Source organism: Lygodium microphyllum, chromosome 4, assembly GCF_053477565.2.
Source record: "Lygodium microphyllum isolate KBCC chromosome 4, Lygodium_microphyllum_v1.1.10, whole genome shotgun sequence".
Lineage (NCBI taxonomy): Eukaryota > Viridiplantae > Streptophyta > Polypodiopsida > Schizaeales > Lygodiaceae > Lygodium > Lygodium microphyllum.
The window spans coordinates 69,838,353-69,851,091 of NC_141138.1; the positions used below are offsets into that span (position 1 = coordinate 69,838,353).

At 42.3% G+C, this 12,739-nt stretch overlaps 1 protein-coding gene across 1 annotated transcript; it reads left to right on the forward strand.

Annotated features, from left to right (window-relative positions):
* The first annotated feature begins 1,795 nt into the window (after nt 1-1,795).
* Nucleotides 1,796-12,324, forward strand: LOC148037153 (small ribosomal subunit protein eS7-like). The gene is made up of 4 exons (XM_087677074.1): nt 1,796-1,863; nt 1,963-1,970; nt 2,632-2,844; nt 11,873-12,324. Exons 1-4 carry the CDS (start codon nt 1,796-1,798, stop codon nt 12,322-12,324), a joined length of 741 nt encoding a protein of 246 aa, XP_087533200.1.
* Nucleotides 12,325-12,739: the final 415 nt, after the last annotated feature.

Here is a 12,739-nt window from a genome sequence, read left to right on the forward strand (position 1 = left end):
TTGCATACTATTTTGAGGAGAATACAAGACTATGGAAACATATCCAAAGTGTGGTTCTCATAGGTATCACAGGACTTGCAAGGGCAAACCATCCCTCAAAAAGTTATTAGACTCTTTCTGCTTATCCCTTGCATAAACCGCATGTTTCGTACGTCCAACATGGTGAGCTTGACAACATGGCATATGCAGAATAGGTCCACAGATGGAGTTCAACAAATATCAGCGGATTCACGTGCATGGAACCACATTGACTCTACCTTACTAGGCTTTGCTTGAGAGCCAAGGAATCTTTTGTTCGGTCTTGCAATGGATGGCGTGAACCCATTCGGTCTGCACTCAACTTCTTACAGTGTGTGGTCTATAGTCCTTGTCAACTACAATATCCCTCCATGGATTTCTACAAAGAAAGGACATCTCATCCTTAGCTTACTCATCCCCGGCCGCTATAAAGTCAAAAATATGGACGTGTATCTTCGTCCATTAGTCAATGAGCTTAAAATTTTGTGGGAGGAGGGGGTCACCATGCAAGATATGAGCAAGCGCAATAGTCGACGGTTTGCCAATATTCGAGCCATTCTCATGTGGACGATACATGACTTTCTGGGATTCAGAGAGTGCTCAAGTAAATAGGCTTCCGTTTTCATTGGTAATATCTATCATAGCTCGTTCAAGTTTGTATTCACTGGATAGAGGTGTTGGGACAGGTCTGGTTACCTCAGGTTATCATGCGTGTGCATTGTGCGGGCCATAGTTAGACTCCCGAAGGTCACGAACCATGAAGAAGATGGTATATCAAGGATACGCCGCTTTCTTACCAGAGGGTCATGAACTCAAGGAAGGTTTTCTTGGATGACCTCCAACACGTATGAATGCCCAAAGCTAGTACGAGCTGAAAATGGTCCACGCGGAGTCATATCCAAACGGAATGTGATGGTTCTCAGTTTTCTACGAGTTGCCATATTGGGCCCACTTATAGATCAACCACTTGTTGGATGCCATGCATATTTTAAAGAACGTGGGCAGCTTGCTATGGGACCACATCACAAGAAAGAGAGACACTATAGGGGCTCGAATGGATTTGAAGGAGGTAGGAAAGATGGAGGCACTTTCGCTGCAGTCGAGTGCTGATGATCGCGTGCAGCTACCTCGCGTTCCTTGGGTTTTGTCCACTAAAGAAGAGCGCATTGTGAAGCAAATAGTCAAGTCTATCCGCACTCTAACGGGTATGATGCATTCTCTCAAGTCTGCATTTTCTAAAGATGACTAATTATCAAGGATAAAATCCCATGATTGGCATAAGATATGTCAGGTTTGTACTACGAATGGATTGTAAGTGGCTTGTGCATTTTGCTATTTGGAGTGTAGTCATTGTTCATAATGCTTTCTCATTTGTGGCAGTTTGTACTACCGATCGCGATCGCAGGATGCCTTACTCCAGAAATACGTGGGGCCATTTACAGGTTGTCAATTTTAGTGCAATGGATCTCATAGAAGGAGATTAAGACATCCTCTATTGAATCTGTGAGGTGGGGAGCAGTGGAGATGGTTTGTCTCTTTGAGAAATACCTACCTACCAGCATCCTCATGATACAAATCCACCTTCTTATGCATCTTGTAGATGAAGTGGAGATTGCAGGATCTGTCCATACACTGTCGAAGGGTTTTTTTGAAAGCAAAGTCGTGACCACAGAGGTTCTTGAGAAATTCCAAGATAGAAGATTAATCAAGTGAGAACAGGCTATGCAATAGTAAACTCCAGACTCTTCATATTGAATGCAAAGATTGCTTATTTAACATGCATATGTTCAATAAACTTGCTGTTTACAGCCTAAGAGCTATTGAATCCAGGCACCACCGGTTCCAGTAATCAAAGACAAGTTTTTGATCAGTAGTTATTAAACCCTACGCGAGTTTAACATACTCTATGGCAATGCTTTATTGCTGGATTCTATGACTCTGCAGAAGGCTAGGTTTGTCTCTAGCAAGCTCTCTAACACCAAAAGATACATATAAGATTTCCAGCAAGGGCTGCCACCATTGGCATGCTTCACTCATGTTATACTCTTCACTGCTTTACAAAGAGCATAATACTACAAAATCTAATTCTTTGTAATCGTTGAGAAGTGATTCAATGTCCTCAACCTGCAAATCTCCAACTTTGGCATATAGGAAAGGGAATTTACTTGCAAGATGACCTGCTTTATTGGCTTCTAGTACAGCACTAGATCCATCAGTCTGCAACTTTACCAATCTATTGACAAAGGTGATACTTCTCGGGGTGTGGTGAGCCTCTCTTGAGGCATCCAGTCTGACAGAACTCTTCACCCTTAGAGCTTGTGCAAAGAACATCCAAGCAAGTTTTGACAGAGCCCTGTGCTTGAACCTCAAGAGCTAGCAATTTTTCTGCTGTGGGAATTATCTTCTTCTTTGCATAGAGAGCCCTTGACTTATACTCGTAAGCCCCAGTCAGTTTCGGGCACTTGTATTACTTGCCTTATCAAGGTATCTTTAGACATATCCATCTCTCTTGCGGTATAATTTTGATAGGGACTAACAGGAACGTCGGTTAGATCTTCAGACACAGAGGGCTACTGTTGATGAAAGAAATGGTGCGATGAGTGGTATGATCAGCTGCGGATCATGGGCCGGAAATTAAGCTTGTCAAGGACAAAGGCCTGGAGCCTGATGAATTCGAGGAATCTATTGCACAGGCTCTTTTTGATCTGGAGAACACCAATCCAGAGCTTCGAAGTAATTTGAAAGACCTGTTTATCAACTCAGCCAAGCAAGTTGACATTTCGGGCATGCGAAAAGCACTTGTAATTCATGTGCCATGTAGGCTTCGTAAGTCATTTAGAAGATTCATGCTCGATTGTTACGCGAGCTAGAGAAGAAATTCAGTGGGAAGGATGTAGTTTTGATTGCCACAAGGCACATAATGAGGCCTCCAAAGAAGGGGTCTGCCTTGACTCGTCCTCGTAACCGAACATTAACAGCAGTACAGGAAGCCATTCTCCAAGATTTTTGTTTACTCAGCTGAGATTGTTCGGAAATGAACTTTCTCTCTACTTTTTCCTTTTTTAATCTGATTAGTGCATACCGATCTTCAATATGCTCTGCTCTTGCCAATAAATCCTCCCCATCCCTGAAACCTCATAGTTCACATCAGTCCCTGTCGGATCTGCTAGAGCACTTCTTCATGAATCACGATCCTAAGATTATTGTTCCCTAGCTATGGCAAGTATCGTCGTTGTCGATCCAAAGGCAGAAGTCTTCCTTGGATTGCTTTCCCTTATGATATCTCCCTTTAACCTTGCTCCCACCATACATAGTTGACGTTGTCCTCTGATCAGGATTGCCTTCCCTGTTCTTCCTGTCACCGCTTTTTCTTTTCCCCCCCAAAAAGCCTCTTTTTGAAAATAGCCATCCGTGGCTTTGTTTTTTCCTTTCCCCAAGCCAAATTTGCCGTTGGGAAGATGTTGATCTTCCCTGGCATTCAGGGTGACCAAATTCATTTCCCATAAAGTTTAGATAACCTTCTCCACCCAAGCTCATTGTAATTAATCGTATCAACTTATGCAGAGCAATACAATCCCCAAAAATTCCTGAACTTGTTCAACTGTAGCATTCTCGCCATAAAGACTCAGATTTTTTATAAAGTCTATGAAGACTCTGAACTCTGCTCCTGTAAGACCAGGAAGAACCTTTTTTAAAGAATCAACTACAAATCTTTCCATCTCCCCTTGCGATTGAGATTGATCTTTGTTCGTTGTTTTAGTGCCTTGTAGAAGCTCTTGCTTCAAAGGAAAGACCTTCTCATTCAAGAAGGTAAGTACTCTTTGCCGAACTGTTTCATCAGAGCCTTGAAAGTGCTTAAACAAATTTGTCAATGACTCTTTCGTATGTTGCATAACCATCAATAAAGCTTTCTGAATAGCATCTTTCTCCAAGCTTTCCTCTACAACCAGAAGCTAACCTAGAATACTGTCATATCCCCCATGTCAACATAGTCAAGAATAAGGGAACTCCAAGAATACTCATTGCGTTGTGGCAGGCAGTCAAACGTGTGCTGAACATCAAGCAAGCTCCCACATTTGACATACATATCCACCAGTGTACTTCGATCTGCATCGCTTTGAAACAGTTTAGTACTTCCTCACAAAGCCCATAATTGGCATATCCTGAAATAAGTGTAGCCCATGAGACTGCATCTCGAGTTTCCAATCTATCAAAAACTCCATGTTCTTCTACAAGCATGTCACATTTAGCGTACATGTCAACCAGAGCATTACGGATAAGTTCCTGTTGCACCAAACCCCTCTTCACTATATTACCCACGTAGAATAAAAAAGAAAACATAACGACTAAGTATGTACAAAGTATCAAATCCCACACACACAACTTTTTGGTGGATTCCACACCTTGGATGCGCAGCAGTACGACATCCACCCCCTCTAATCCTGCGCATCCTTCGGATGGGCCAACTACCCATGATCATTATCATCAAGATCCACAAACAGATCAATCTCTTCATTGTGTATTTCCGGTACTTCAGCAAGATTATCTATCATATCATCTGTCTCTTCTACTAGAGTTTCTTCTCATCGCTCTTCTCTTGCAAATTCTTCCAATGCATAATTCTCATCATCTCTTTTCTTGAAAATCTTGATTCTTTTCCCTGCAATAGGCACTCTAAGCACTGTCCCATCCAATTCTGTCAGCTCATATGTTGCATTGTCAAAGACATGTCTAACTATGTACGGCCCAAACCATCTTTTCACCATCTTTCGAAGTGAAGTATGCTCATTTTCAAGGCTGCTATCAAAGACTAATACCCAGTCTCCCTCTTCTATTGCTCTAGGCCGCAAGCGATACCTACTGTCAAACCTGTCCTTATTTCTTAGTCTAACAACCTTCAACCTATCAATAGCTAGCTAAATATCCTCTGGTCTTCTCTCCAACTGCCGAATCTGAAGAGCTAAGAGCTCCTCTCTCATCAAATCCTCCTGCCAAGGTAAAACTGACCAAGTCAAAGCACAAGTCTCAGTCGGCATAACCGGTTTCTGACCATACATCAACTCTGCGGGCATATATCCTGTGGTAACACTGTGAGTCGTACGATCAGCCCACAAAGCAAATGGTAGAAGTCTCGGCCATTCTCCAATCCGTCCTCTGCATGCTTTGGCTAATGCTTTCACTATCGGCGGATGTCCTCTTTCACTCTTCCCATTTCCCTCTGGATTATATGCTGTGGTTAGAGCCAACTTGATTCCTAGTTGAGAGAAAAACTCCCTAGCTTCATCTACATCCAATTCACCACTATCTACAGTGATCTTACCCACACAGCCATACCTGCAGAAAATTTCTTCCAATAAGAACTTACACACTGCACTAGTGGTCTTCGTTCTCAAAGGTCTGCCCTCAACATGATTGGTAAGATCCTCTCTAGCCAAAACAATATATCTCATCTTCCATAGACCCATAGGCATAGTAACCAAGTCAACTACCCACTTATAATGAATGCATAGCGGATAGGTCGGATGAAGCTCATCTCGATGACGCACTACCGAATACATCTGGCAGTCTCTGCAAGTCTCTACAAAGTGACAAACATCTCTATACATGCCTTTCCACCAATATTTCTCCTTGATTTTCTCATAAGTAGCTCACACTCCTCTATGACTAGTCCAAGGACTCTCATGAAACTCCCTCATCACCTATAACTGTGTCTCTTTATTGCAGACAACCCGCAAGGGTAATCCACCTCTTTTCTTTGGATGCTTCCAAAGAAATCCGTCCTTAAGAAAATAATCATAGGCTTTTCTTTTGATCTTCTTGAACTCTTCATCTGTCCATTCATCTCTTTTGCTTAGTGTACTAAGGTACTTGCCAATCTGCAACCAGTCTCCAACATAGAGTTCTTCTATGAAAACCACAATATCATAGACATGGCAAACATGATCGACCATAGCGGCTGAAATTTCTGCATCATCCTCTTCTGCAAGTAGTGTCTCCTCATCATCATATCTGGCTCTAGACAGCATATCTTCCACTGGATTATCCTTCCCTGCTATGTGTTTAAATTTTGGATTCAATGACTTGATGTATGCAATCCATCTCAGCATAGCTATATCCGGAGTAGAGCAACTCGTAATCATACCTATCAATGGCAAGCAATCTGTCTCTACCACAACTGAGGCTCCAATAAAGTACTCCTTGTCACATTTGAGAGCCGTAACAATCCCCAGTAATTCCCTCTTGATTTGCGGATATCTCCTCTGTCTCTCGGTTAGGACTTTCGCCCCAAACCGAATAGCATACATGTTTCCATCTGCATCATCTTGACCCATAGCCCAACCTATGCCAATTGGACTAGTGTCAACTGTTAATACAATAGGCCTTCCACAATTATAATCTGCTTTCCTAAGAGTAGGAGAAATCTGCAATAACTTCTTCAATTTCCACATGGCTCTAGTGTGGCTCTCATCGCAATAAAATTTCTGCCCCTTTCGAAGCAGCTGATATAAACAATCTGCTATGTGTGCAAAATGGGGTATCCAAATCATATAAAACACACAAGCTCCAATGAATCTCCGTACCTCTGAAGTGGTAGAACAATACTCTATAATCTTGCCTATAACATCCACCTTCTCAGGTGAGGGTTTCCTGCCATAATACCCACACATATGTCCAACAATGACAACCTCATTTACTCCAAAAACAGATTTTTGCCCTGATAGTGTCAAGTTCATTTCTTCTAGCGTGGCCAAAATCTTCTCACAAGCTGAAATATGATCAGCCACAAAGTATCTGCATCCCTGCTCATTTAGACTCTCATTCTTCTCTTCTTCTGCACACTCCTTAATGGGCACATCATCCAAGAAAGGCATGGCAAGCTGAGGTATGTAATCACGAAGGACCTTATGCATGGCATTCATCATATGCGCAACAGAATTAGTGGCACCTTGAGGCAAGGTACACATCCTGACAAGCCCAATAGGAGTTCTCATAGTGGTCATGTCCCTGCTTTCCAAAGCCAGCTGAAACTGATCATATCCCGAATACAAATCACCTAAAGAATAGATGGCACGTCCAGCAAATGCTTCTACAAACTCATCCACAATTGGACCTATATCAACATTCCTGATAGTAACTCTGTTTACTGGCTGCATGTCCTGTATAAATCGGAGAGTACCATTCTTCTTTGGAACCGTAAACCACCTATTTGAGTATGGTGCAGATGAAGGCTCTAGGATTCCCATCTTGATTTTATCATTCAACAAGTTGATTAACTTTGGCAGGTGTGCCTTAGGCACTGGAATAGGTCAGAGGTTCATGGAATATGAGGAATAGTAAAGATCACCATAGGAGCAATAATATCTGGATTCACACATCTAGTCTCATGTGGAAAAAAAGCAAACCCCCTTCCATGTCGCTCAAGCATCTCCTGAAAGCATTGCTTCTCTGTGGGTAGCAAGAAATCACCATTTCCAATTTTTTATTCAGCAAGAGTCTCTGCTGAAAATTTATGGCCTATATAATTTGGATTCCTCAAATTGGCTGTTTGGCAGCCCTCTCTATTTGCTGATCGCTATCAGGTGAAGCGGTACAGCTACCAGCTTCACCTTCTTATCCACAATCTTGTATTTCGTGTCAACCCTGGCTTCATTATGATCCTCTGCATTACTCAAATCTTGCTATAAATCAACAATTCTGCACTCCAGTGGGCTGAATATTCTCAGCCCTCTGCTCTATGGACTGCATAGGAACATCTCTAAACTTTGGATGCTGAAATATTTCAGCAGTAAACTCTGTTGGCTGAAATTTTTCAGCCCTCTGTGTCTCTGTAAGCTGATCATAATCAGCCGAAAACTATGTTTGCTGAATTTCTTCATCACTCAATACTTTTTGCTGAGTCACCTCAGCCTCTGACTCTATTTGTGACACAAAATCTGCAATTTCATGAAACATGTCCAGGGATTGCACTAATACATTACTGTGACAACTCTGCATATCAGTTTTCAACATATTTTTCATCTCTGTCATCGTATCTGCACAAATCATACTATCATACATCCCATCTATATACTCATCATCCTCTAAAATACCTGCATTTTTCAAAAATTTCTCCTTCTTGCATATGTACTGCCTGGCAGTTCTAGGCAACTTAGAAGTCTTCTGATATCTCATCGAACTGTTTGCTGAAATTCCAACAAAATTGGAGGAGAAAACATTGCTGCCAGGAGGCGAGAACTCCAATCTCCTCTGCTCTATACCACCGTCGTCTCGCGAAACAGCGGTACCTAATGAAAACCCGAATCCCTCACAGTGGGCAAAGGTGTATCTCTAAGAGTATCCCTGTTTCTAACATGGTTCACACACACAGTCATAAACTGAATTGCTCTCATACCATCTTTACTGCGAATCCGTGCATAAGCAGATCCATCATCCATTACTTTTGTTTCCATGCGCATCTCTGTGATGAATGGCTATCCAAGAATTATGGGATAAGAGTATGAGTCCTGCACAAAGAAATGCAAATCCTCCTCTACATCTCCAATAGAAACCTTGACACTGTGACAGGCAATATACAAATCACCTACAGTGTTGTTGGCGGCTCTCATACACCACCCATGCTCTACATCCATAGGCCATCTATTACTTTCATAAACTCCACAAACTATGAGATTAATCTCTGAACCATGATCCACCAAAGCAACATAAGGCACCTATTTCTCTCCAATTTTTACCATTGTTTCTGTAGTTGCCCTAGCCCAATGACTCCGTGAAAAGTGACTATGCGGTATCAAAACAGGCTCATCAGTTTCAGCATAATGCACAGGCTGAACCCTCTTCTCTATCTGTGGAAAAACATAAGCATTCTCAACCATAACCTCATCCTCATCCTCATCCAACTCCCCAATAAAAACTCCCTATGTATCAGTAGTAGGCAATGCATGTATTTTCCTCTTCAAGACTTCTTGGAATTGATCTTGAAACTCGCTTTTCGAGATGCCCAAAACCTCAGAAATAGTAAAAGTCACCTCACTGCTAAGTATCTTGTCATTAAAGATTTTCTTCATGTCCGTAGATGTCTCAATATCGAACATCAATCTAAACCCTGGCTGCTTTCTCTCTCTAGGCTCTTGCCTCTTTTCTTTCTTTTGAGCATCTTCCATCTATCGTTCTGGCCCTGGTCTCAAAGACGGTCCTGCAGTAGGTGGAGTAACAAACTCACCCCCTCTAGTCTTTTTAGCTGCATTTGGATTTTCTTCATCCCTCTTACGCTTCTTCTCAACAAGTACATCTGCTCCCTGAGACTTAGCCAAGAAGGCATAAATAGTGTACCTGTCAACAGGCGAATCCCAACCTGTCTCAGATCTAATGCTAGAGCCTGCACTAGTCAAAACAGTTTGTTGAATTTTTCCCTTATTTGCCGTCTCCATAGCATAAGTCCATAATGTTGACTGATTCTCTGATCCTTTCTCAATCTGGACTCCATATGCAGAAGCATCTCCTCTAGCTGCCACATAAGAAGTACGCGCAGCCATGTCATCCACTAATTTCTTCATTCTGCCTTTCCCAAAATTGGTAGCAAGCGGAGCTCCTGTTTCAGTCAACCAAATCTTACCATCTTGTCCCCAAAATACCAAATTCTTCCTCCTTGCATCCTGAAAAGATTCACAATCCCTGCAATCTCTCCTAGGTGCATAGGAGCACTCCTAGGTGCAGTAGGAGCACTAGAAGAAATAGTAGGCGCAGTCGAAGCAAATTGCTCTTTCAAATTTTCCACCAATTCTGCTTTAATTGACTCCAGTGTCAAATCCGTTATGCCTTTGATTATGTCATGAAGAGAGGAAGGCACCATCGGAGCGGATGATTTTGGAGCAGAAGGAGCCGGCATCGGTCTTGGAATAGGAGGAACAGGAGGAGTAGAAACGGTAGGCACTGGCATAGGCCAAGAAACTAGCTGAGGAAGAGAAGAAATAACAGGGATAGAAGCAGGCATAGGAGGAGCAGAAGACGGCGTCGATGTCATAGATCCATTCTGTAGGCAGGTCTTCCATATCCTCCTCTTGGTCAAAGTCGAAACTGCATCCTGGGCATCTTGCCAATCCGTTTTAAGACCCATAGGCTTTGTGCGATCCTCAAGAAGCTCTCCTAATTCTTCCTGAAGAGTAGGATCTATAGCTTGCAAGAAAAGCTCAACTTTTTCAACATCCAATGCTCTTTGTTCAATGGCATCAAGCTGACTATACCTCTCTTCAAATTCTCGAATCAACTCTGAAGCAGCTAGACCTTTGTTTGGCATGTAGACCCACTCTCGGAATGACCGTCGTGTAGCCATCCCAAAGTCCTCAAGGAAATACTCTTCTTTCAGGGCCTTCTTAAAATCTTGCCAATGCAAATTTTGAATGAAAAGATCAGTCACTTTTGCTCTCAAGGCGGGTGTGACAAGACGAAGGAAATACTTACTCATAAGTCCAGCTGGTACTCCAAAAAATCCCATCTTCATCTCATACGTCTTCAAATAAGTTGAAACATTATGGCCATCAAATAGCTTCTTCTCATTCTCAACTACTTCAATCGCCTTAGTCGCACTGATTGCATTCTCCTACTCCGAATATAGTTGCCTTTGCTGAGACAACTGTTGTTGATGCAATTGCTATTGCTGTTGCATATACAATTGTGTCTGCTGATTTTGACGCTGCATATACATAGACATATTCTGCAAAATTTGCTTTAAATCATCCGTTGAAGTACTTGAAGCAGCAGTCAATGATGGAGTTGAAGTAGAGGACAAAGCAGGAATCGTAGAAGAGGATGAAACTGATGCTGAAGTATCTCCCATCTTGAAATTTATGCGACGCTTTCACATCGGGTTCATCAAAGATGTCGAAGGGTTTTTTCGAAAGAAAAGTCGCGACCACAGAGGTTCTTGAGAAATTCCAAGCTAGAAGATTAATCAAGTGAGAACAGGCTATGCAATAGTAAACTCCAGACTCTTCATATTGAATGCAAAAATTGTTGATTTAACATGCATCTGTTCAATAAACTTGCTGTTCACAGCCTGAAGAGCTATTGAATCCAGGCACCACCGGTTCTAGTAATCAAAGACCAGTTTTTGATCAGCAGTTATTAAACCCTACGCGAGTTTAACATACTCTATGGCAATGCTTTATTGCTGGATTCTATGACTATGCAGAAGGCTAGGTTTGTCTCTAGCAAGCTCTCTAACACCAAAAGATACATATAAGATTTCCAACAAGGGCTGCCACTGGCATGCTTCACTCGTGTTATACTCTTCATTGCTTTACAAAGAGCATAATACTACAAATTCTAATTCTTTATAATCATTGAGAAGTGATTCAATGTCCTCAACCTGCAAATCTCCAACTTTGGCATATAGGAAAGGGAATTCACTTGCAAGATGACCTACTTTATTGGCTTCTAGTACAACACTAGATCCATCAGTCTGCAACTTTACCAATCTGTTGACAAAGGTGATACTTCTCGGGGTGTGGTGAGCCTCTCTTGAGGCATCCAGTCTGACAGAACTCTTCACCCTCAAAGCTTGTGCAAAGAACATCCAAGCAAGTTTTGACAAAGCCCTGTGCTTGAACCTCAAGAGCTAGTAGTTTTTCTACTGTGGGAATTATCTTCTTCTTTGCATAGAGAGCCCTTGACTTATACTCGTAAGCCCTAGTCAGTTTCAGGCACTTGTATTACTTGCCTAATCAGGGTATCTTTAGACATATCCATCTCTCTTGTGGTATAATTTTGATAGGGACTACTGGGAACGTCGGTTAGATCTTCAGACACAGAGGGCTGCTGTTGATGAAAGAAATGGTGCGATGAGTGGTATGATCAGCTGCGGATCATGGGCCGGAAATTAAGCTTGGCAAGGACAAAGTCCTGGAGCCTGATGAATTCGAGGAATCTGTTGCACAGGCTCTTTTTGATCTGGAGAACACCAACCCAGAGCTTCAAAGTGATTTGAAAGACTTGTTAATCAACTCAGCCAAGCAAGTTGACATTTCGGGCATGCCAAAAGCAGTTGTAATTCATGTGCCATGTAGGCTTCATAAGGCATTTAGAAAGATTCATGCTCGATTGTTACACGAGCTAGAGAAGAAACTCAGTGGGAAGGATGTAAATTTGATTGCCACAAGGCGCATAATGAGGCCTCCAAAGAAGGGGTCTGCCTTGACTCGTCCTCGTAACCGAACATTAAGAGCAGTACAGGAAGCCATTCTACAGGATTTTTGTTTATCAGCTGAGATTGTTCGGAAACGAACTTTCTCTCTGCTTTTTCCTTTTTGAATCTAATTAGTGCGTACTGGTCTTCAATATGCTCTGCTCTTGCCAATAAAGCCTCCCCGTCCCTGAAACCTCACAGTTCACATCAGTCCCTATCGGATCTGCTGGAGCACTTCTTCATGAATCACGATCCTAAGATTAATGTTCCCTAGCTATGGCAAGTATTGTCGCTGTCGATCCAAAGGCAGAAGTCTTCCTTGGATTGCTTTCCCTTATGATATCTCCCTTCAACCTCGCTCCCACCATACATAGTTGACGTTGTCCTCTGATCAGGATTGCCTTCCCTGTTCTTCCTGTCACCGCTTTTTCTTTTTCCCCCAAAAAGCCTCTTTTCAAAAATAGCCATCTGTGGCTTTGTTTATTCCTTTCCCCAGGCCAAATTTGCCATTGGGAAGATGTTGATCTTCCTTGGCATTCA

What these genes read in the sequence shown, in the direction of transcription:
- LOC148037153 (XM_087677074.1), top strand. Translation starts at nt 1,796, where the DNA reads ATGCATATGTTCAATAAACTTGCTGTTTACAGCCTAAGAGCTATTGAA. An exon ending in TCATGTGCCATGTAGGCTTC is followed by an intron (nt 2,845 to 11,872) that starts GTAAGTCATTTA and finishes TGGTATGATCAG; the next exon opens with CTGCGGATCATGGGCCGGAA.